Here is a 25,910-nt window from a genome sequence, read left to right on the forward strand (position 1 = left end):
TCCCTTAGCAGAAATAGAGTAGCCCTCACAGTCAACAAAAGAGTCTGAAATGCAGTACTTGGATGAAATCTCAAAAACAACAGAATGATCTCTGCTCATTTCCAAGGCAAACCAATTCAATATCATGGTAATCCAAGCCTATGCCCCAACCAGCAACGCTGAAGAATGTGAAGCTGAACTGTTCTGTGAAGACCTACAAGACCTTTTAGAAATAACACCTAAAACAGATGTCCTTTTCATTATAGGGGACTGGAATGCAAAAGTAGGAAGTCAAGAAATACCTGGGATAACAGGTAAATTTGGCCTTGGATGATGGAATGAAGCAGGGCAAAGGCTAATAGAATTTAGCCAAGAGAATACACTGGTCATAGCAAATACCCTTTTCCAACACCACAAGAGAAGACTCTACACATGGACATCACCAGATGGTCAACACTGAAATCAGAATGATTATATTCTTTGCAGCCAAAGATGGAGAAGCTCTATACAGTCAGCAAAAACAAGACCGGGAGCTGACTGGCTCAGATCATAAACTCCTTATTGCCAAATTCAGACTTCAATTGAAGAAAGTAGGGAAAACCACTAGACCACTCAGGTATGACCTAAATCAAATCCCTTATGACTATACAGTGGAAGTGAGAAATAGATTTAAGGGACTAGATCTGATAGACAGACAGCCTGATGAATTATGGACAGAGGTTCATGACACTGTACAGGAGACAGGGATCAAGACCATCCCCGTGGAAAAGAAATGCAAAAAGGCAAAATGGTTGTCTGAGGAGGACTTACCAATAGCTGTGAAGAGAAGAGTAGAGAAAAGCAAAGGAGAAAAGGAAAGATATTCCTATTTGAAAGCAAAGTTCCAAAGAATAGCCAGGAGAGATAAGAAAGCCTTCCTCAGTGATCAATGCAAAGAAATAGAGGAAAACAACAGAATGGGAAAGACTACAGATCTCTTCAAGAAAATTAGAGATACCAAGGGAACATTTTATGCAAAGATGGGCTCAATAAAGGACAGAAATGGTATGGACCTAACAGAAGCAGAAGATATTAAGAAGAGGTGGCAAGAATACACAGAAGAACTGTACAGAAAAGATCTTCATGACCCAGATAATCACGATGGTGTGATCACTCACCTAGAGCCAGACATCCTGGAATGTGAAGTCAGGTGGGCCTTAGAAAGCATCACTACGAACAAAGCTAGTGGACGTGATGGAATTCCAGTTGAGCTATTTCAAATCCTGAAAGATGACGCTGTGAAAGTGCTGCACTCAATATGCCAGCAAACTTGGAAAACTCAGCAGGGGCCACAGGACTGGAAAAGGTCAGTTTTCATTCCAATCCCAAAGAAAGGCAATCCCAAAGAATTCTCAAAGTACCACACAATTGCACTCATCGATTTCCCTGGTGGCTCAGAGGGTAAAGCGTCTGCCTTCAACGCAGGAGACCTGGGTTTGATCCCTGGGTGGGGAAGATGCTCTGGAGAAGGAAATGGCAACCCACTCCAGTATTCTTCCCTGGAAAACCCCATGGATGGAGAAGCCTGGTGGGCTACAGTCCATGGAGTCACAAACAGTCAGACACGACTGAGTGACTTTACTTTAACTTCACATGCTAGTAAAGTAATGCTCAAAATTCTCCAAGCCAGGCTTCAGCAATATGTGAACCATGAACTTCCAGATGTTCAAGCTGGTTTTAGAAAAGGCAGAGGAACTAGAGATCAAATGGCCAACATCCGCTGGATAATTGAAAAAACAAGAGAGTTCCAGAAAAACATCTATTTCTGCTTTATTGACTATGCCAAAGTCTTTGACTGTGGATCACAATAACCTGTGGGAAATTCTGAAAGAGATGGGAATACCAGACCACCTGACCCACCTCTTGAGAAACCTGTAATGCAGGTCAGGAAGCAACAGTTAGAACTGGACATGGAACAACAGACTGGTTCCAAATAGGAAAAGGAGTACATCAAGGCTGTATATTGTCACCCTGCTTATTTAATTTACATGCAGAGTACATCATGAGAAACACTGGGCTGGAAGAAACACAAGATGGAATCAAGACTGCTGGGAGAAATATCAATAACCTCAGATATGCAGATGACACCACCCTTATGGCAGAAAGTGAAGAAGAACTGAAAAGCCTGTTGATGAAAGTGAAAGAAGAGAGTGAAAAAGTTGGCTTAAAGCTCAACATTCAGAAAACTAAGATCATGGCATCTGGTCCCATCACCTCATGGGAAATAGATGGGGAGACAATGGAAGCAGTATCAGACTTTATTTTTTTGGGCTCCAAAATCACTGCAGATGGTGAGTGCAGCCATGAAATTAAAAGATGCTTACTCCTTGGAAGGAAAGTTATGACCAACCTAGATAGCATATTAAAAAGCAGAGACATTACTTTGCCAACAACGGTCCATCTGGTCAAGGCTATCGTTTTTCCAGTGGTCATGTATGGATGTGAGAGTTGAACTGTGAAGAAAACTGTGAGCGCCGAAAAATTGATGCTTTTGAACTATGGCATTGGAGAAGACTCTTGATAGTCCCTTGGACTGCAAGGAGATCCAACCACTCCATCCTGAAGGAGATCAGTCCTGGGTGTTCATTAGAAGGACTGATGCTAAAGCTCGAACTCCAGTACTTTGGCCACCTCATGCGAAGAGTTGACTCATTGGAGAAGACCCTGATGCTGGGGGGAATTGGGGGCAGGAGAAGAAGGGGACAACAGAGGATGAGATGGCTGGATGGCATCACTGACTCGATGGGCATGGGTTTGTGTAGACTCCGGGAGTTGGTGACGGACAGAGAGGCCTGGTGTGCTGTGATTCATGGGGTTGCAAAGAGTCGGACATGACTGAGCAACTGAACTGAACTGAAGTGAGCACCTACTAGGTGCCAATTATTTGGAATAGAGAAAACACTCTTTACCCGAGCTCCAGAAGGCTGTACTAAGCAAATACAAGGAAAATCTAATAAGTGTCAGAAGGAGGAGAATCTCTCAGATTCAGAATATGTGGATTCTCACTGCATTTGTTTGACTTGTGATAAAGCTAAATGTGAACTAGGAAGAAAACTCCTATGTAGCCAGAAGCTTGCCAGTGTACCAGTGAATGAATGTGTCTGACTCTTTGCGACCCCAAAGACTATACAATCCATGGAATTCTCCGGGCCAGAATACCTTCTCCAGGGGATCTTCCCAACCAAGGGATCAAACCCAGGTCTCCCACATTGCAGGCGGATTCTTTACCAACTGAGTTATCAAGAAAGCCAAAGGTGCTATGAAATGAAGTGAAGTGAAAGTAGCTCAGTTGTGTCCAACTCTTTGAGACCCCATGGACTAGTCCATGGAATTCTCCAGGCCAGAATACTGGAGTGGTTAGCCTTTCCCTTCTCCAGGGGATCTTCCCAACCCAGGGATCAAACCCAGGTCTCCCACATTGCAGGTGGATTCTTTACCAACTGAGCCACAGCAGAAGTCCAGCTTCCGTTATAGTAAAGGTACTATACTGGGTGCCAAATCCTTTTACCTCATCATCATGAGAGGAGTTGTTCAAACTTTTCCATCTGTTTGGGAGAACCAGCAAAGATTCACTAGAGGAAGATGTGTTAGAATGACCCATGTGTTAGATGTGTTAGAATAAATTAATGTATTTTAATACATTAAAATATATATTATATTTTATATATATAGCTTCCTTCATGGCCTGGTGGTTAAGAGTCTGCCCTGACACTGGTTCCATCCCTGATCTGGGAAGACTCTACACTCTGCAGAGCACTAAATCCACGTGCCACAGCCACTGAGCCCCTACTCGAGAGCCTGCCAGTCATAGCCACTGAGCCTGAGGGCCGTAGAGCCCATGCCCTGCAACAAGAGAAGCCCCTGCAATGAGAAGCCCATGCACTGCAGCTAGAGTAGCTCCTGCTCGCCGCAACTGGATAAAGCCCCATGTGCAGCAACCAAGACCCAGCATAGCCAAATAAATGAATACATCTTTTCAAAAAGTAAAATAAAAAATACACTTTTATTATTTGTAGGGCGGTGGTTAGTGGTGCTTAAAATTTAAAAACCTAATCAGGGCTGACCCTGTCCCTCTTGGGTAACAGAACCAGTCGCAACCAGAGTAGAGTGGCAACTGTCAGGACAAAAAGGGCTCAAGCTGGATGAGAAAGAACCAGAAAAATAATGGTAACAGTGCTCCCCTTGGCAGTGTGCCTGCATCTTAGATGACCCAGAAAGAAAATTGGCTGTAGCTCCCTCTGGGAGGGAAAATGACACGGGATGGCCTCCTACAGCCCACACTCTCTCTGCGGGGCCTCTAGTCCATCAGCACCCCTACCACACACCCTGCAGCCCCAGGACACGGCAGAGGAGAGCCTGGCTGAAAATCAGTGAGTGCCTGAAGCAGGCTTAAAAAGAGGAGAAGGGGCAAGGCGGGCTTCCTCCATTATGGAGTTGAAGAGAGCCGATTTAAAGAAGCTGCCTGGGGAAGATGGAGGGGTGGGGTGGGAGAAAGGGACAGAGAGACGGAAACACAGACAGGGAGATGTTAGACCTGCACAGCTGGGAGCTTGTGGGCAGTGGGGTGGGAACAGGGAGGCCTGAACCACCACCTCACCATTTTGTGGTTCCTCCAGATGGGGCCTCAGGAAGTTATCCCGATGGCCAGTTCACAGGGTTTTGTGGCAGGGCAGTGATATTGAGAGCCAGCGAAGATAAAGTCCCTCAATCATGGGTACAGGCAATGAAAAGGAATTCATTCCCTTGCCACCTCCATAAGGCACCAACATGTGTTCTTAAACCAGAAAGAAAAAGGACCCAACCATGCTAGAGTCCCACTTCCAGTGATACGGTTGGTGTGTGGGCAACTAACTGACCTTGAAAGAGCCACTTCACCCTCCAGGGCCTTTCCCCCCATCCTCTGCAAAATAGACGGTATGAGAGGCAGACCAGTTTGCTTGTGTGCTTGTGTGTTTACTGCATTTTTAATACTTTATAACTAGGCTTTATTTTTAGAGCAGTTTTAAGTTCACAGCAAAGCTGAATAGAAAGCACAGTTTCCATGTACTCCCTGCCCCACCCATGAAACAACAACCTCCCTCTACATACTATCAGCATCCCTAATCAGAGCCAGATTAATTTTCCAGAGATTTCTTTAGATATAGAATCTTTTATTTAAGTCAAATAGTCTTGGTTAGAGACAGAGAGGCGGGGAGGAGAGGGAGAGGGAGAGAGTCGGGGTGGGGAAGAAGGAGGGACAGCAGGTGGAAGAGGGCTTGGGCTTATGAGAGCGTCTACTGCTCTTAGGAAGGAGAGGGAGGGAGCAGCTCGTCTGGTAGATGCAGCAGGGAGTCAGCCAGCTTGCTGTACATGCAAGTGTGAACCCTCTGCAGAGGTTCGCTCAATTGCTGCATTGGACCATCTCTGGGCAGCTGGTTGTTAAGACCCATTCTAGCTCAGACATGTGATCCACCCAGTGGTGCAAAGTTCTTTAATGCACATGCGCATATATAATCCTTCAGGTAAATCACAAAATAACCCCACCTGCCATGTAGAGCAAGTGTTTATCAGCCTCATTTATGTTAAATGGAGCTGAGGAATCAGGAGCTGCCCCCAAGGTCTAAGTGTTTACATCTGGGAGGACTGAGTAAAGGAGACAAGTGTGCGGTGTGAGCTCTGCCCCACGCTTCACACCGTCACTGCTGCTCAAAGGCCTGGAGGGCAGCCAACAAATGCGTTTGAAGCAAGTGTACACTCAGCCACTGCCCTGAATGCTGCGACACGCAGGCAGTTAAGTATAGAATGCACCTCAATAACCTCAGATACGCAGATGACACCACCCTTATGGCAGAAAGTGAAGAGGAACTAAAGAGCCTCTTGATGAAAGTGAAAGAGGAAAGTGCAAAAGCTGGCTAAAGACTCAACATTTAAAAAATGAAGATCATGGCATCTGGTCCCATCACTTCAAGGCAAATAGATGGGGAAACAATGGAAACAATGACAGACTTTATTTTCTTGAGCTCCAAAATCACTGCAGATGGTGACTGCAGCCATGAAATTAAAAGACGCTTGCTCCTTGGAAGAAAAGCCATGACCAACCTAGACAGCATATTAAAAAGCTGAGACATTATTTTGCCGACAAAGGTCCATTTAGTCAAAGCTACGATTCTTCCAGTGGTCATGTATGGATGTGATTTCCTGAAGGAAATCAGTACTGAATATTCACTGGAAGCACTGATGCTGAAGCTGAAACTCCAATACTTCGGCCACCTAATGCGAAGAGGTGACTCACTGGAAAAAATCCTAACGCTGGGAAAGACTGAAGACAGGAGGAGAAGGGGATTACAGAGGATGAGATGGTTGGATGGCATAACCGACTTGATGGACATGAGTTTGAGCAAGCTCCGGGAGTTGATGATGGACAGGGAAGCCTGGCGTGCTACAATCCATGTATTGCAAAGAGTCAGACATGACTGATTGACTGAACTGAACTGAACCAGGAGCCTGGGGTTGAATCCCAGCTTCCTGTCTAAGTCTCAACCTGAGTACCTGCAAAACAGGAGATAATAATAGTGCCAATAAGATGGGGGGACAGAAGGCTCCATGAAGAGGATAATATATAGTTCTCAGCACATGTAGGTCCTCAAATCTCCAAGCGAAAAGGACCTAATGTAGCCTCTAATCCAAGCTTCTCATTTGAAAGACAAGGAAAATAAAACTCAGAGATTCATTCACTTCTAAGTCAGAGTAGATAGAAAACTGTAGAGCAGAGAATTCAGGTTTCCTGACCTCCAGTTCTGTTTTCCACATCTAACAGTTCTGCTGTTAGATGATTAAGAACACTGGTAATACTAGTAATGGTTACTGGTGGCAATGAAACTCCATTTATGAGTCCTCACTCAGTGTCAGACCCTTCCCAGCCTCTCCCAGGCATTATCGCATGTAATCCTCACAGTAAACCAATGAGATAAATGTCCTAGGTTGTTCCCGTTTGACAGATGAGGAATTGGATGCTCTAGATATGAAGTGTCTTGCTCAAGGCAGCAAAATCAGGACTTGCTCCAAGACTTTTGTTTTGAACAACTGCTCTGGACTGTATCTACTTCAGAAATGAGATTTCTCTCCTCGAATACTTTTATCCTCTTTAGCTAAAGCCATAGTTAGAGCCTCAGTTGCTTTTGGATGTTTGGTTTCCCTCTTTACTCTGGTGGCTGCCTCCTCTAGGGCAGCCGCTCCAGCCCGCAGGGTGCCACGCTCAGCAAATTCACTCCGGCTGCCAAGGCTGACTCGGGGTCTCAGCATGGCTGCACTTAAGGGCCCGGTATTGAGGAGAAGGTCCAGGAACAGACACACCCCCGACCACTCAGGATGACGGTGGGGCTGTGAAAACATGGCATTCCTAAGTAGGAACATGCTACTGCAGCTTTTTAAGAGGGGACAACATGGCCTGCTTTGCACTGAGTCTACCACACAATGAGGAAGAAAACTCCTATGTGTGAGTGTGTGTGTGTGTATGTGTGTGTGTCTGTCTGTCTGTAAAAGGAGGAAGAAGGCAGAGTCAAAGTCTTAGGCAAACACTAGGAAAGCTGGGTTCATGAACAGTGAAGACATAACGAGCACAAAGGACATCCATTTGTTTACCAAGACAATGAATTCCAATACTTTTGTCTAGTACAAAATTAAATGAACTCAAATGTCCCTAAATAGGAAAATACTGAAGTCAATTATAGCCCATTTATACAACAGAGTGCAAAGTCCTTAAAATGGCATGGGAAAAGGTTCCTAATTATCCTCCATGGAAGAAGCAGGTTAAAAACCTGGTAAAACATTATCCCAGTTATATATAATATGATACAAAAGAGAGGAAGACTAACAATCGTTACCTCCAAATCATGAGTTCATAGGGGTTTTTATTTACTTCTAAATGTTGTTTAAAAAACACACAATATTTTGATGATATTAATTTATATAAACAATAAATGTCATTTTTCCTGCACTGGTCCAACATTCCCGAGAGACAACATAATCGGAGCTCAAGGTGTGATCCGAGGCCCTCATTAGCGAGGGAATATGTCAGGCAGGGATGAACCTGGGGTTCTCTTAACGCTTGAAAGGCAGTGGTCTGCAGTGAGACAGTGCTTGGGCCTGACTAAACAAGGTCTTCCCAAAGACTGCTCTCTGGAGACAGCCTGTACCACTCTCACTAGCCCTCACAATTCAGCTGACACCCTACCTCTTCTTGTCCCCAATATTCCAAAAGCACTACTCTCACTGAATTCCAGTAGTAGTCATTCTTATGGGATTATTTGTAAATAGCCCTATAAATTTATAAAAGTTTATTAAAACCCTATAAATTATTAAAAACCCTGTAAATCATAAATTTACACCAGACACTGCTGTGCTGGATCCATAGGCAGATTTTACTCAGCCTGAAAAATAACATTTAAAAAATAAATCACCAAGTTTTCCATTAAAAAACCATTTGGGGGACTTCTCTCTCTCAAAAAAAGAAAAAAAGAGAGAGAGATTAGGTAGCACTGAGCCCACATATTGACTTGCTAACAGTCACCTGGCGTTGATTCCCAGCTGTCCCATATGCCCAACTACATGCACTTCTCCAGTCCTCACCACTCCCTACTGCTCCCCACTCTGAGCTGAGCGTGGATTGACCATTTCCACATGCATTTCCTTAGCAAGTAAGTAAGTAAGTAAAGTGGCTCAGTCGTGTCCGACTCTTTGTGACCCCATGGACTGTAGCCTACCAGGCTCCTCTGTCCATAGGATTTTCCAGGCAAGAGTACTGGAGTGGGTTGCCATTTCCTTCTCCAGGGGATCTTCCAGACCCAGGGATCGAACCCAGGTCTTCTGCATTGCAGGCAGACGCTTTACTGTCTGAGCCACCAGGGAAGTCCCATCTCTTTAGTAGTAAAGAAATTCTGTAGACTTCTCTCTCAAAGGCCAGGAATGAATGACAGAACAAACTGCACTGTGTTTCAGGGGAAAAAATGAAGGAATCATATTTCTTTGTGAAATAAAGTTTCATAAGTTTACTAGGCAAATGGAAAATCTATTATAAAAATATAATTGATGATGACATTAATTTTATGTATATATGTATGTGTATATTAATATAATACACTTGCTTAGGTTCTATAAAATGCTATAATAACTATCACTCTGCACCTTCATTTCTGTTACCTTCATGACCTATGTAGGCTCAAGTCTGAAGATCTTTAGGGTAACTCTTTTCTCTCCCAACTGTAAGCTCCCTGCTGCTGCTGCAGCTAAGTTGCTTCAGTCGTGTCCGACTCTGTGTGACCCTACAGACGGCAGCCCACCAGGCTCCCCCATCCCTGGGATTCTCCAGGCAAGAACACTGGAGTGGGTTGCCATTTCCTTCTCCAATGCATGAAAGTGAAAAGTGAAAGTGAAGTCGCTCAGTCGTGTCAGACTCCTAGCGACCCCATGGACCGCAGCCCACCAGGCTCCTCCATCCATGGGATTTTCCAGGCAAGAGTACTGGAGTGGGGTGCCACTGCCTTCTCCATAAGCTCCCTTATGGAGCTTATGGACAGAAAAGTTTTTCTTCTAGATGCCACTGCACAGAAGTTTAGATAGTGCATGTGGAAATCAAATAGACCCCATCAGGAATCCTGGCCTTTGGCATGCTGCTTGGTTTAAGACTCTTGGCAAGTTTCTCCACCTCTCTAACCTTCAGTTTCTTCACCTGTAAAATGGGGATATTGTTACCTACAGTTTACAGGGAAATCTTAATAATAAGATGAGTTAATGTGTGAAAAAGCTTAGCATAGCACCTGGAACAAAATAATGGTTAAATAAATGGTAACCATGACATTATTTATTATGTACTTCTTTCACATTTCCCATAGCACCGTCTTACCACATTTTTAGGTTTTCAATAAATATTACTTGAACTGAAATAAATCTGCACCTGGTCTTCAACTGTATCATGGTCAGAAGGAAATTTTCTCCTATTCTAGGAAGATATGGAGAAAAAACCCAGCAAAATCAAACTTTAACAGGTCAACATAAAAGTCTCCAAACATTCTGAAACCTGCCTCACTATCATTCAATCCACCTCCAACTGTAACTTCACAATGAAAACAAATAAAAACATTTGGAGTAAACACACAATTTTTTAAAGATTTATATAAACTCCTTCCTTTCCTGTGTTTCTACTTATACAGTCATTGCAAAATTGGAAAATATCCCATGAAACATGAATCGAAAGGTATAAGAACAGCCTGATTTTGCTCTTCTCTAGTTTTAATGAGGGTAATTTTTTTCTTAATTGCAGAAGAGTTGATTTGGATTGTCATTAAAGAAGTGATCTGGGATTCTGGGCTCTACATCCCCGCCCTCAATTAAACTGTATTCCGTAATGTCATTAAAAGCTGCTATTCTAAGTATTTGGGGAGGTTCAAGAGGGACTCTTTTCTTTGATTGTATGCCAACATTTTTTTTTTTACTTCAGCAAAAAAAAAAAAAAGAGAGAGAGAGAACAGTTTAATAAATCTCTCTTGGATTTGTTCTGCAGCTTATTAGATCACTGTCTTCTCTGATTCTGGATCTGAAGGTTTCTTTCCGAGACTTAATTCTGCCATCAGTCACATTGAAAAGGAAAGAGATGTGAGCAGCAGCCCCTTCTCAGATCTCCAAATGCAGAAGAGACATCTGGGGCTGGGGGTAGCTTTGTAACACTGTAGGTGGGAGGGGCAAGCCCCTACTTGAAGATCTTTGATGCCTCCAAATGCTCAGAGGAGAAAAATCTTAGCTCCTCAGAACTCAATGGCTCTTTCTTGAAAAAAATAAATTGGCTCCAGTAAGTAAATTATTTTACCGTTTTCAGGATTCCATGCCTTGCTGTGTGATCTTGAGGGCATCATGCCATTTTCCTACATCTGTTTAACCTTCTATAAAATATCCTCATCCCTCACTTTCAGCTCAAGGAGGACATTTAGAAGTTTTAGGAGCAATATATAGGAGAAGGTGTTTTTAGGCACCAAATGGTAAGATTTAGCAGTATGGTCTCTGTCACTCAGGGAATGACTTTTTAAATCATAGATTTTCATGTTGGCAGAGCTCTGAAAAACCTTGCTCAATCTCATGATTTTATAGATGCTCTACAGTTCAGTGAGCCGTCAAAGATCACACAGCTGTGCTGTAATGAGACAGTGTCCACTTGTGCTTGCTGCAGTGCCTAGTGTACACAAGCACTCACTAAGCCTCAGCTACAGCCGCCGCCGCTGACATTACTGTTGCTGCTGTTATTCAGGTCTCCTTACTCTCAGTTCCATGCTCTTTCTATCAGACACCTAAAGAAACTGAAAGAAGTTTGCCCCATGGGCCCAAGAAATTTCTTACTATAAGAAAAATGGTTAGGCTTCCCTGGTGGCTCAGTGGTAGAGAAGCCACCTGCCAATGAGGGAGACATGGGTTCGATTCCTGATCAGGAGGATCCCACATGCCACGGAATAACTAAGCCCACGCACCACAAGTACTGAACCTGTGCTCTGGAGCACAGAAGCTGCACCAGCTGAAGCCCGTGCACTCGAGAGTCTGTGCTCCACAACAGGAGACGCCGCCACAACGAGCAGTCCACAGACCACAACTAGAGAAAAAGTCAACGCAGCAAAGAAGATGTACCACAGCCCCAAAGAAACAAATGAAAAGAAAAGTGATAGTTTCAAGAAACCATCTCATTTTTTTCAAAACTGACAAGGTCCAAACCTGGATTATGTCTGGGTACCTAGTTTGGTAAAGACCCTGATGCTGGAAAAGATTGAGGGCAGGAGGAGAAGGGGACGACAGAGGATGAGATGCTCGGATGGCATCACCAGCTCGATGGATATGAGTTTGAGCAAGCTCTGGGAGTTGGTGATGGACAGCAAAGCCTGGTGTGCTGCAGCCCATGGGGTCACAAAGAGTTGGACATGACTGAGCGACTGAACTGAACTGACATAGTTCCCAGGATGCTGACATAACAAAGAAGCCTAATCTGAGGCCTGCTTCCCTGGTGGCTCAGATGGCAAAGAATCTGCCTGCAATGCTGGAGACGTGGGTTCAATCCCTGGTTTGGGAAGATCCCCTGTAGAAGGGAATGGCTATCCACTCTAGTATTCTTGCCTGGAGAATTTCATGGACAGAGGAGCCTGGTGGGCGATAGCCCACGGGGTCGCAAAGAGTCAGACACAGCTGAGGGACCAGCACTTGAGGAAGGAGTGGTTACCCCTTTTTCCTGACCCTTCTGATGCTTCCACACTCAAGCAGTACTAGCACAGAGAATCTGCACAATGTGGACCAGGGACTGAATTCAGCACCCCTGCCTCAAGTCCCCGTGAAAGAGCAATGTTTAGGAAATGCAAAATCATGTTGACAGGGAGAAAGAAAAGACTGCCCAACACATGAAACTAGGAACACTATGTGGCCAAATGGCAAAAAAGACAAAATCAGACTTCTACCTCACACCATACATAAAACATAAGCTCTCTAGATTGACTAAGGACTTGTGTATCCAAAATAAAACTGACATTCTTAGAAAAATTACAACTGAAAATCTTTCAGACTTGGATTAAGAAGTATTTCTTATAGATGACACAAAAAGATTTGACTATTAAAATGATGGATAAATTGATATTAAGAGTAAGAAATGAAAAAATGTTAAGTGAAAAGACAAGTTGCAAGCAGGGAGAACTTTCTCATAATACATAAAATCAGTAAAACATGAGTATGAAGAGTATATAAGGTATCCTGCAAGTCAGTAAGAGAAATACAACCAACCCCCTCCCCCAAAATGGACAAAAGATATGACAGACATAGCATAGATATGAAACACTAAAGGCAAAGAAACATAAGGAAAGATTTTCAGCATCATTGGTGATCAAGAAACTGCAAATCAAAACAGGGATGACATATTTTATATTCATTTTATTGGCAGATTTTTTAAATGGGACTATATCAAGTGTTGAAGAGAATTCAGATCCACATAATAATCTCTCCTGCATTATTGGCGGGAGAGTAAATTAATGGAAAACAGTTTTGCAGTATCTCCTGAAGTTAAATATTCAGACTTCCTATGACCAAGCTGGAGAAGGAAATGGCAACCCACTCCAGTATTCTTACCTGGAGAATCCCATGGACAAAGGAGCCTGGTGGGCTACAGTCCATGCGGTCACAAAGAGTCAGACACGAATGAGTGACTAACACACATGACCAAGCAAATATACTAGTAGTTCTGTGCCTCAGAGACTCTTGAACATTTACAAAAAAATGTACAAAAATGTTCTTAGTAGAAATGCTTACAATTTTAAAAAACCCAAGATCTTAAAGGGATCGATGGAATTACTAGTTAGTGTACCTAGGGCTGGGAGTAGGGAATGGGCATGGGTATTAGAAGGTATGCCAGGCAGTGCTGACGAAGGAAAGAATCGTGGGAGGGCATGTATGGTGCCAGGAAAGATGAGGAGTCAATCAGGAGGCGAGAGCATGTCCCTTGAGGAACAGGGCTTATTCCATACTGCCTTTCCTTCACACCAGCCTTAATGCCCAGCCTGACATGGGCATGCCAAGTCCCAGGCAGCGTGCCTGTACCGCATGTCACTGAAGGAAAGCTGCGCTTCAAAAGCCTGCAGGGACGTAGCAGCCACTGGCATCAGAGTCCCATCTCCTGCTCCGGCAAGGGTCCCTGTGCACAGCCGTCAGAGAGGCGCCCAGCCTTTGGGCCAGGGGCAGGGAGTGAGGAAGAAAGAAAAAAGTCTGTCAGGAGGAGCAAGGAGGCACTTATTTCTAACATGGAAAGTGAAGCACTTTCAACAAGAAAATGAACACATCTTCTCTTGTTTATTCACTATAAGAACAAAGCATGATATAGTGGAAAGAAAATGAACTTTGATATTCAAATGATTTGTGCCCCAAATCCAGCTCTACCACTGCTGCCCATGAGTAGCAGAGAGAGACAGTAATCAGGCTCTATGTGCTTCCCTTCACTTCCCAGATTCCTTCACAGCTAGGCTGGGAACATAGGATGGGTTCTGGGCAGTGGACTGTGGGTGGAATCATGGGGTGTCATCTTCAGGTTGAGGTTCTTGAGAGTGGCTGTGCTTTCTCCCTCCTCCTCCTCCCTATTGCAGACAGGTCAGGGGTACCACTGGCATAGCTTCACAAGGGACAAAAGGCATATGACCTTCATGACCTTTATCAGACTTTGCACATGAGAAAAATATACCATTGATATTTGGAGATTGATTTGTTACTCCAGAATCACATACTAATCACATACTAATATGCTAATACATCATACCCTACGTCTCACTGGGATAAAATTATTTGACTTTCTAGGCCTTGGTTTGCCCACTATAAAATGGGGATAATTATACCTATGTAACCAGGATGTTGTAAGTATTTAATATATGTTTATTTCCTATATGGGCTTCCCAGGTGGTACTGGAGGTCAAGAACCTGCCTGCCAGTGCAGGAGACGTAAGAGATGCAGATTCGATCCCTGGGTTGGGAAGATCCCCTGGAGAAGGGAATGGTAACCCACTCCAGTATTCTTGCCTGGAGAATCCCATGGACAGAGGAGCCTAGCAGGCTACAGTCCATGGGGTCACAAATATATGTCTTATATATAGCAAATTATATATCAGTTCAGTTCACTCAGTCGTATCCTACTGTTTGTGACCCCATGGACTGCAGCGCATCAGGCTTCCCTTTCCATCACCAACTTCTGGAGCTTACTTAAATTCATGTCCATTGAGTCACTGATGCCATCCAACCATCTCATCCTCTGTCATCCCCTTCTCCTCCTGCCTTCAATCTTTCCCAGAATCAGGGTCTTTTCCAAGGAGTTAGTTCTTTCGATCAAGTGGTCAAAGTATTGGAGCTTCAGCTTCAGCATCACCTCCTTCCATTGAATATTCAGGACTGATTTCCTTTAGGATTGACCGGTCATCACCTGCAGTGATTTTGGAGCCCCCAAAATAAAGTCTCTCATTGTTTCCATTGTTTCCCCACCTATTTGCCATGAAGTGATGGGACCAAGCCTTCCTCAGCGATCAATGCAAAGAAATAGAGGAAAATAACAGAATGGGAGAGACTAGAGATCTCTTCAAGAAAATTAGAGATACCAAGGGAGCATTTTATGCAAAGATGGGCTCAATAAAGGACAGAAATGGTATGGACCTAACAGAAGCAGAAGATATTAAGAAGAGATGGCAAGAATACACAGAAGAACTGTACAGAAAAGATCTTCATGACCCAGATAATCACGATGGTGTGATCACTCACCTAGAGCCAGACATCCTGGAATGTGAAGTCAGGTGGGCCTTAGAAAGCATCACTACGAACAAAGCTAGTGGACGTGATGGAATTCCAGTTGAGCTATTTCAAATCCTGAAAGATGATGCTGTGAAAGTGCTGCACTCAATATGCCAGCAAATTTGGAAAACTCAGCAGGGGCCACAGGACTGGAAAAGGTCAGTTTTCATTCCAATCCCAAAGAAAGGCAATCCCAAAGAATTCTCAAAGTACCACACAATTGCACTCATCGATTTCCCTGGTGGCTCAGAGGGTAAAGCGTCTGCCTTCAACGCAGGAGACCTGGGTTTGATCCCTGGGTGGGGAAGATGCTCTGGAGAAGGAAATGGCAACCCACTCCAGTATTCTTCCCTGGAAAACCCCATGGATGGAGAAGCCTGGTGGGCTACAGTCCATGGAGTCACAAACAGTCAGACACGACTGAGTGACTTCACTTTAACTTCACACGCTAGTAAAGTAATGCTCAAAATTCTCCAAGCCAGGCTTCAGCAATATGTGAACCGTGAACTTCCAGATGTTCAAGCTGGTTTTAGAAAAGGCAGAGGAACTAGAGATCAAATTGCCAACATCCGCTGGATAATTGAAAAAACAAGAGAGTTCCAGAAAAACATCTATTTCTTCTTTATTGACTATGCCAAAGTCTTTGACTGTGGATCACAATAACCTGTGGGAAATTCTGAAAGAGATGGAAATACCAGATCACCTGACCTGCCTCTTGAGAAACCTATATACAGGTCAGGAAGCAACAGTTAGAACTGGACATGGAACAACAGACTGGTTCCAAATAGGAAAAGGAGTACATCAAGGCTGTATATTGTCACCCTGCTTATTTAACTTATATGCAGAGTACATTATGAGAAACGCTGGGCTGGAAGAAGCACAAGCTGGAATCAAGATTGCTGGGAGAAATATCAATAACCTCAGATATGCATATGACACCACCCTTATGGCAGAAAGTGAAGAAGAACTAAAGAGCCTCTTGATGAAAGTGAAAGAGGAGAGTGAAAAAGTTGGCTTAAAGCTCAACATTCAGAAAACTAAGATCATGGCATCTGGTCCCATCACTTCATGGGAAATAGATGGGGAAACAGTGGAAACAGTCTCAGACTCTATTTTTTGGGGCTCCAAAATCCATGGTGACTGCAGCCATGAAATTAAAAGACACTTACTCCTTGGAAGAAAAGTTATGACCAACCTTGATAGTATATTAAAAAGCAGAGACATTACTTTGCCAACAAAGGTCCATCTAGTCAAGGCTATGGTTTTTCCAATGGTCACGTATGGATGTGAGAGTTGGACTGTGAAGAAAGCTGAGTGCCGAAAAATTGATGCTTTTGAACTGTGGTGTTGGAGAAGACTCTTGAGAGTCCCTTGGACTGCAAGGAGATCCAACCAGTCCATCCTAAAGGAGATCAGTCCTGGGTGTTCATTGGAAGGACTGATGTTGAAGCTGAGACTCCCATACTTTGGCCACCTCATGTGAAGAGTTGACTCACTGGAAAAGACCCTGATGCTGGGAGGGATTGGGGGCAGGAGAAGAAGGGGAAGACAGAGGATGAGATGGCTGAATGACATCACCGACTCGATGAACATGAGTTTGAGTAAACACTGGGAGTTGGTAATGGACAGGGAGGACTGGCGTGATATGATTCATGGGGTCGCAAAGAGTTGGACACAACTGAGCGACTGGACTGAACTGAACGGACCAGATGCCATGATCTTAGTTTTCCGAATGTTGAGCTTTAAGCCAACTTTTTCACTCTCCTCTTTTACTTTTATCAAGAGGCTCTTTAGTTCTTCTTCACTTTCTGCCATAAGGGTGGTGTCATCCTCATATCTGAGGTTATTGATATTTTTCCTGGAAATCGTGATTCCAGCTTGATGAAGATCCAGACTGGCATTTCACATGTTGTACTGGGCATATAAGTTAAATAAGCAGGGTGACAATATACAGCCTTGACATATTCCTTTCCTGATTTAGATCCTGTCTGTTGTTTAATGTCCCATTCAAACTGTTGCTTCTTGACCTGCATACAGATTTCTCAGGAGGCAGTTCAGGTGGTCTTAAAGGTCATCTCTTGAAGAATTTTCTACAGTTTGCTGTGATCCACGCAGTCAAAGGCTTTGGCGTAGACAATAAAGCAGAAGTAGATGTTTTTCTGGAACTCTCTTGCTTTTTCTATGATCCAACAGATGTTGACAATTTGATCTCTGGTACCTCTGCCTTTTCCAAATCCAGCTTGAACATCTGAAAGTTCATGGTTCACATACTGTTGAAGCCTGGCTTTGAGAATTTTGAGCATTACTTTGCTAGTGTGTGAGATGAGTGCAAATGTGCAGTAGTTTGAGCATTCTTTGGCATTGCCTTTCTTTGGGATTGGAAAGAAAACTGACCTTTTCCAGTCCTGTGGCCACTGCTGAGTTTTCCAAATTTCCTGGCATACTGAGTGCAGCACTTTGACAGCATCATCTTCAGGATTTGAAATAGCTCAACTGGAATTCCATCACGTCCACTAGCTTTGTTCGTAGTGATGCTTCCTAAGGCCCACTTGACTTTGCATTCCAGGATGTCTGGCTCTAGAATGATCATATGTCTCTCCCTTTAGGATGCTGTTGATGTCATTGTTATTCTTGTGGTTATTTCTGTCACACAGTGGATGCAAGAGATGTCTTTATTAAATAAGCAGCAACTGTGTCAGGCCCTCTGGTAGTTGTTTAACATGCATTATCCTAATTCATAGGTAAAGAAAATGAAAGCTCAAAGAAGTTACTTGTTCAAGGAACACAGTTAGTAAGTGATCAAGCCAGGATCACAAACAAGGATTTCCTAAATCAAAAGTTCATATTCTAATGCCCATATTCCTACTCACATTTTTCAGATGCGGAACCTGGAGGCTCAGAGATGTGACATTTCATCAAGCAAAGTAATAACTGTTAGAGTGAGAGGACTTTTCTCTACTCCAGCCCAGTGTTGCAGCGATGTGATAATTAGAAACGACAGCCGCCCCCTCAGGGCATTGGACGGGGGTGTCTGTCCCTCCCACCACAGAGACCCACTGTGAGTGGGGGTCCCAGCAGCTCCAGGTAGTGTGGGCAGCAGATAAAAAGAGGGGGGAAGAAGGAAACCACATCTTCATAAAAGAAAAACAGGATGCTTGAGTTCAGAGAATGACTTCTCAATAAAGTTTTCAAAGAAAATTACAGTCGCTGAAAACAAACACTTGGAAGAGTTTCCGAATGTCTGTCAGATCTCCTTCAGATCTCTGTCTCCCTGTTGGTCTTACTCCCTGTCTCCTGGCCCCCGCCCTGTCCCTCTTTGTTTTGGAAATAGAGGAAAGCCAGCAATGTGGATCCCAAAGCAGTTTATACTGAAGCAGATGGCACATCTGATTAGCATCAGACTAAAAAGACACATTACTTAGAGATTAGGTTCTCACAGGGACAAATCTGTTCCAAAGGCACAGAAGGTTTGGTTTTCTCGCAGACTCCCCTCAGAGTTTTCTTGGGGCATACCTATTTATCCTATCTCCCATCATAACCACCAGGCTAGTCTGGAAGCAACAGGAATTTTGTCTCCATCAATTTCCCAGTTTTCCTCCCACTGAATCCTGAAGTCATTCGCACAGGGCGAGCCCCTCCCTGAAAGACCTTGGATGCTGGTGACCCCTGAGGCCCTCACACTCCAGGATAACAGGTCACATTATGCCACTGACACTGCACAACAACCCAGTGAGGCTCACTTTGGTTATTCCCACTTTACAGATGAGGAAATTGAGGCTTGAAAGGAAAGGCTTGAAATTTGCTCAGGGTCACAGGTCAAATAAATGTTGACGCAAATGGAGGCTAGTTGCCTCCATGAAAGAAGCAAGATTTAAAAAGTGTGTGTCATATATATGGAATTTAGAAAGATGGTAACGATAACCCTATATGCAAAACAGAAAAAGAGACACAGAAGTATAGAACAGACTTTTGAACTCTGTGGGAGAAGGTGAGGGTGAGATGTTTCGAAAGAACAGCATGTATATTATCTCTGGTGAAACAGATCACCAGCCCAGGTGGGATGCATGAGACAAGTGCTTGGGCCTGGTGCACTGGGAGGACCCAGAGGAATCGGGTGGAGAGGGAGGTGGGAGGGGGGATCGGGATGGGGAATACGTGTAACTCTATGGCTGATTCATATCAATGTATGACAAAACCCACTGAAATGTCGTGAAGTAATTAGCCTCCAATTAATAAAAAAAAATAAAATAAAATAAAAAGAGAAAAAGAATAAATAAAAATAAAAAGTGTGTGTGTATACACACGCACATGCACATGTTTTAAAATAGCCCCAAGGAGCTTCTCAGGTGGCGCTGGTGGAAAAGAATCTGCCTGTCAATGCAGAAGACTCGGATCTAATCCCTGGGTTGGGAAAATCCCCTGGAGAAGGGCATGGCAACCCACTCCAGTATTCTTGCCTGGGAAATCCCGTGGACAGTGGACCCTGGCAGGTTACAGTCCATGGGGTCGTAAAGAGCCAGACACGACTGAGCAACTGAGCACACAGGGAGCAAAGCATCACAGACGACTGCCCGGTGTCCCAGACCACGTAACTGCACTGGGGCCCAGAGCAGGGCGGACAACGAGGCGACAGACCACAGATGTCTCAGCCGACCTGTGACCCAGGCCCTGTACAGAAACACTCTAGGGAAATGAGACAGAAGCTGGAAAAGCCAGTAAAGCCAGGATAGCAAGTGCATACACACTTCGTGTGCCTTTATATTCAGTGAGTCCTATCTTTCTCAGACCCTACAGAAAAACATTCAGCTTTCAGGGGAGCAAGGAAACGTAACTTAGGGTTTTGTGTGACTATCAACTATGAAGGGATGCCCTTATTGCAAAGAATCTGATGGTTACAAGTTGGAAAAATAAAAGGAGAGGCAGAAATAATAACCACAACACCCGTAATAACACTGCTCACCTAGTATGAGATATTACATTGCTTTGGTAAGCATTTTAGATGCACTGTTGGTCTCGTCAGTCCACATAACAATCTTCTAAGATATTGCTATCATTTTTCCCATTTTGCAGATAAATTTACTGAAGAGCAGAGAGGTTAAGTAAATTTCCCACGGTCACCCAGTTGATGAGGGGCTGAACCCAGGAATCCAACCCAAGAACCAGAGCACTTAACCAGTAAACCTTCTCCCTCTTTTCCATAGGATCCTCCTGAAGAGAAGCCAACAGGATAGTCTGCCAACATTTTGGAAAGTGCTTAAAAGCCTCCTGGCTCCTTGTATTGATGTCAGTACAAGTGTTCAAGGCTGTGAGTACAAGCTAACGTCACCGACAACACTCCAGGCAGTTTGCACATCTGGCAGTTAAATAAGTGCAGGCTCGAGGTAAACTGTGTCCCTGAGGCACAGTACACCTTCCAGGGGGAACAACAGGAGGGATTTCATCCTAGTTCAGACCCGGCCAAGGAATCATACTCATCTTACTTCAAGGCATAAAGGAGACATTCACCCAAGAGCCACAGACACCCAGTAAGTGTGTGCATATAAAATCAGAGTGTTTTCATTTGGAACCTGAGGACTTAAAGAGCAGCCTGAGCTGAAGTTTCCCTTGGGGTTATTGTTTTAATTTATGCTTATTTTTTAAATTGAAGGACAGTTGATTTACAATCAACTGTACTTAGTTGTATTATACCTGTATTAGTTCAGGTGTACATAAAATGATTCAATTCTATATTACACATATATCTATATATATTCTTTTTCAGATTATTTTTAAACTATTGACTGATTGATGTGTGTGTTTGTTTGGCTGTGCCAGGTCTTAGTTGAGGCATGCAGAATCTTGAGTTGAGGTGTGCAATCTCTTAGCAGTGGCATGTGGGATCCAGTTCCCTGAGCAGAGACTGAACCAGGCCCTGCATTGGGAGCGTGCAGTATCAGCCACTGGATGACCAGGGAAATCCCTCTGTAAGAGGGTTCACTTAGCAAGTAAACAGTGGGAGAGGAGTTACCCTTAAGCTGTGCATAAGACCACACTGCTTCCACACCTACACTAAGGAAGGACTGACGGATTATACATTGCAGCCTTTTTAAGGTGGCCCCTACTGGGCTCTGTGCTCACCCACTTCCAGCCTGTGTGTATGTAAAGGTGAGGATTGTGCGTTGCTTTTGTGACTGTGTACAACCCTGGGGCGGGCCTTCTGTCGCTCAGTGTGAATCAGAGGGTTTTTACTGACTCAAACGCAGAGACAGCAGGACTGGTGGGCAGCAGCTGTCCAGCCTGTCCTGTGATTATGCTGACCCTCAGGGGCCACCATCAGCCCAGGAGATGCGACTCCAGTAAAGGAATTACTCGGACTTCCAGCAGGCTGGAACTGACACCACATGCCCAAACCAGGACCGCGCTGCCGTTCCATCTGGCCTGGACGCTGAGCGGGGCGCTGATGACAGCAGCTCCGAACAATGAAAGGAGCCAAGCAGCTCTGCTCCCTGCTGCCTGGGCAGCACCATCTGTAGCAAGAGTCGCCCTCGTCACACGGGACGTGTGACGGGACTCGATTCACCTCTGCAGTGACACCACCTGAGAGCCAAGAAGGGGCTGCTGCAGGGGCAGGCATATTTCAACGCTTTCAGTGTGAGGGCGATTCATTCTGACATGGAAATCAGAAGGTGAAACCTGAGAAAGGCTCACTTGGAAAAAAAAACAAAACAGTAATACAAGACATATAACTAGTCTTAGCAAGAATAGTTTCCAATCACCTACACAAAGCACCTTGCACAAACAAACCATGTCACACATCATCTAAATGGTCAGCAAACTCTAGGCATGAATAAACATCACAAGATCATCTTTCTTCCCATGATCTACTCTTTATGGGATGGGATTCAGGCAGCAATTCTGGATGCACCATGTTAACCAGGCATTAGGGGGGAAAAGTCTTTACAATGAAGTGGTTCCTGAATGTTTCTGTGATTACCCAGCAATTTACATAAATATTCAAGCCTCACTCTGAATAAATCCCAGATAGGTGATGACTGATCCTTTGCTTTTTAAGACTCCTTGTTCCTTGCACCATTTGCTTCTCATTGTATCACTGACACCAGCATGAACAGAAAGGAATTTCAAATTGGAAAGCCTTGAGATGAGGGTACAGAGAACAGAACTGACCCTCAAAAGTCATCTTTTTCAATCTCACAAAAAGGAGTGGTGTCAGGAAATCATGAATATTGACATATAAGCCCTATGTACTCATAGCTGGAGGATGTGGGGCCATCCAGTTCATCCCCTCAAAAGCAGGGAGCCCTGAGGCTGGGGGTGCTGGCTGGGGACTGATGGTCACCAGAGATCAGTTTGGGTGAGTTCTGACTACGACCGCTGCACAAGTCCACTGTCTTTCCCTGCTCTCCAGGAAACGCCATTACATGGAGAAAGGCAACGTCCAGAGTGGCTGTGTAACACGCTCCTCTGAGAGTAATAGAACGAGACCAGGAGACTCTACCGCATACATGTGTTTGCTTGCCTATACAGTGAGTGCCCCTGGAAGCAAACCCAACAGGAGACCAGAGGAACTGGTGCCTCCGTGAAGGGACTGGAAAGTTACCTACTTCCTCTCCTGTAGAGTAAAAACCTCACAGCAAAAGAGTTCCAGATGGGACTTCCTAGTGTTTCAGAGGTTTAGACTCCGTGCTTGCAATGCAGGGGCCAGGGGTTTAATCCCTGGATGGAAAACTAAGACCCCACATGCCACACGGCATGGCCAAACTGAAAACAAAAATTACATGAAAATGACTCCAGATCTAGCCTCTTATTAAAACTTCTCAGGAAAAACAAATAGCACAGCCTATGTTTTCTTTAAATTAATTTCAATTCTGATATTTAAGTTGTCAGCTGCTTTCTACTCTCCCCCTTCATTCAGACTAAGGGAGTTCTTAGAGAAGACACATTTGGTAACTGGGCAGCATGTGATGGACACGTGGGGTTTCAGGCACCCCCCACCAGCCAATATGTTTCACACTCACCTTGTTTTTTAAAGAGATTGCTCTGGACTATCTCATTCATGGACTGGACTTTCTGCTTCTGGAGCTTCACAGGGGGGATGCACGTGTAGAATTCGTAGAGGAGTTGGCTAAGGGCAGGAAAACAGGAGCACGGAAAAGTCATCAAACCAAGGCCTGCCACCTCCTGACCAGTCCTCCCCGGCCTGCTGGCTGTGGAAGCAGAAACAGCACACACCTTGCTCCCTTTGCCACCCCTCCCCCTGCCCCATGCATGATATGCCTTCAGTAAACATGCATAGTTGGTCTTGATGTTGAATACTAATACCAACACGCACTCAAAAAGGTGTGAAAATCGGAAAATAACATCAAGAACCTCAACCTCAGGCACATGTTTTGCACTTGACATCTACTGCGCCATGGAAACATCACAGCTTTAGGAGGTAGATCCAATGCTTACCTCAATTTTACAAGTGGGAAAAGTAAGGTTTAAAAAGATTAACTTTTCCAATGTCACACAGTTAAGGGATCAAAGAAACAAGGGTTTAAAACCAGGTTCTAATTTCATTTCCATACCATTTTATTTTTCTAATGTTTTATACTTGGTAATGTTTTAGATATCTTAAAAAGGTCCTAATTAAAAAAAAAATCTGTGAAAAGTTGTAGATTAGAACAAGTTTGGAATATGAAAAAGAAGACAGCTCTTTCCAAATAAAGTGAAAATAAAAATGCCACTGAAACAAAATTATAACCCCTGTCAGCTTTCCAAAATAAGCTCATTGTGTTCATTTCTTTCAAATCCTCATTAAGCATCTATTTAATATGTGACAGGCAAAGTGCAGGGCAGAGGGGATAGAATAGAAACAGACTTGGTCCCCATTGGCATGGAACTTACATCCTAATGAAGGTCAATGTACAACACAAAAGAAAGCAAATCAATACAGGGCCGGATATGCAATGAAATGAATAGGGAGTTGTAATGGTACAGGAGTTAAGGGAAGAATTTAATTTATTTACAATATTCAGAGGTAGCTTCCCCAAGAGGACAACATTCAGCTTGAGACCAGAAGAATGAGAAGCCAGCAGAAATCTTCATGTGAACAGTGGAAAAGCTGATGAGAGCTGAATAAAGTCTGGAAAGCACTGAATAGAGTCATGCCAATGTTAATGTCTTAGTTTCGGTAACTATCCTGTAGTCGTCTAAATGTGAATAAGGGGAGCTTAGTGAGAAGTATGTAGGAATTCTCCATATATTATCTCTGTAGCTCTTTTCTAAATCTAAAGGTATTCCAATATAAATGGTTTTTAGGGACTTCCCTGGCAGTCCAGGGGTTAAGACTGTGCCTTCCAGGGCAGGGAGTGTGAGTTCGACCCCTGGTTAGGGAGATAAGACCCCACATGCCACACAGCATGGCCAAAAAGTTTGTTTTAATTTTCTATATGCTATCTTGCAACTTAAGTGAATTTGGGAAAAGGAAAAAGAGGGTATATCTGGCTCAGATGCCCCCAAATGGCATAAGCATATTGAGATAATGTGCTCCTCTCATGAAAGGAATGGGGTGAAGGAGGAAAAAGTAAAAGGGAGTCCATCTCATTATGCCATTACGTATGCATCGGTGGTTGTCTATTTGTAACCACAGGGCTTACAGGGCAAAGACTGGAACCCCAAAAACCTTCAAGCCCAGGTGAAAGGGAGACATTTCCACTAAACATAAGTTTTTTAACCTACATGTTTCATATTCTTTATCATTGTGCATGCACTCGTGCTCAGTCGTGTCTGACTCTTTACCACCCACGGACTGGAGCCCCCCAGGCTCCTCTGTCCATGAGATTTCTCAGGCAAGAATACTGGAGTAGGGTGCCATTTCCTCCTCCAGGAGATCTTCCTGACCCAGGTATCAAATCCACGTCTCCTATGTCTCCTTCATTGCAGGCAGATTCTTTAAGCCACCAAGGACTGATATCAATGATACAATTCTTTATCATTGGTATCAATCAAAAAAAGATGCTTATTTTACAGCTAGTTTTCCCCAAATCTGACAGAAACAAAGGAAAATATAACAATCGCACACTGAAGTCCCTGGGGGAAGCTCCGCCCACCTGTTCCCTCTGTCCCCATGCTGAGTGCCGTCTGGAATGCCCCACAAGAAGCCTCCTCCCTCTCTGCATCCCCGGCTTGGCCGCAGAGCCCGGGAAGCACAGCATCAGCTCTCACCTGAGTAACTTTGCATCAAAGACGGTTTCCACATCATGGAGGACGGATGGGATGTATTTCAAAGCTGCCACCTAGGTAGAAAGTAAAATAAACGTGCGTTATGTCCACGGCCAACGACTCTGCCAACAATTCTGCCTGGTGGCCAGGATGCTTTGCAACAGGACACAGACTAAGGAAGAATGCGCCTACATCCTGGGTACTGCTTCAGCAACTCAAACTCTACGTGTAGATTGAAACCTTAGATATGTGAGTTTCTTCTATCTTCAAGGGCCTAGAAATGTATAGTAGAACAATCATAGGTTTGGAAGTTATATACACTTACAGTCAAATCCTGGTTCTACTCCTTAGTGGCCATGTGACTTTGGACAAAA

At 44.1% G+C, this 25,910-nt stretch overlaps 1 protein-coding gene across 1 annotated transcript in view; it reads right to left on the reverse strand.

The window, feature by feature from the left end:
* The window catches only part of DOCK2 (dedicator of cytokinesis 2), a 459,258-nt gene that overhangs the window by 312,824 nt on the left and 120,524 nt on the right, over window positions 1–25,910 (reverse strand). Inside the window, exons 24-25 of the mRNA XM_065905443.1 lie at window positions 25,540–25,610; window positions 23,349–23,455 (exon numbers count right to left, since the gene is read on the reverse strand). Coding sequence (XP_065761515.1) covers window positions 23,349–23,455; window positions 25,540–25,610 — 178 coding nt within the window. The remainder of the gene's footprint in view (window positions 1–23,348; window positions 23,456–25,539; window positions 25,611–25,910) is intronic.

The sequence above is a fragment of the Muntiacus reevesi genome, chromosome 14, assembly GCF_963930625.1.
Source record: "Muntiacus reevesi chromosome 14, mMunRee1.1, whole genome shotgun sequence".
Taxonomy (NCBI): Eukaryota; Metazoa; Chordata; class Mammalia; order Artiodactyla; family Cervidae; genus Muntiacus; species Muntiacus reevesi.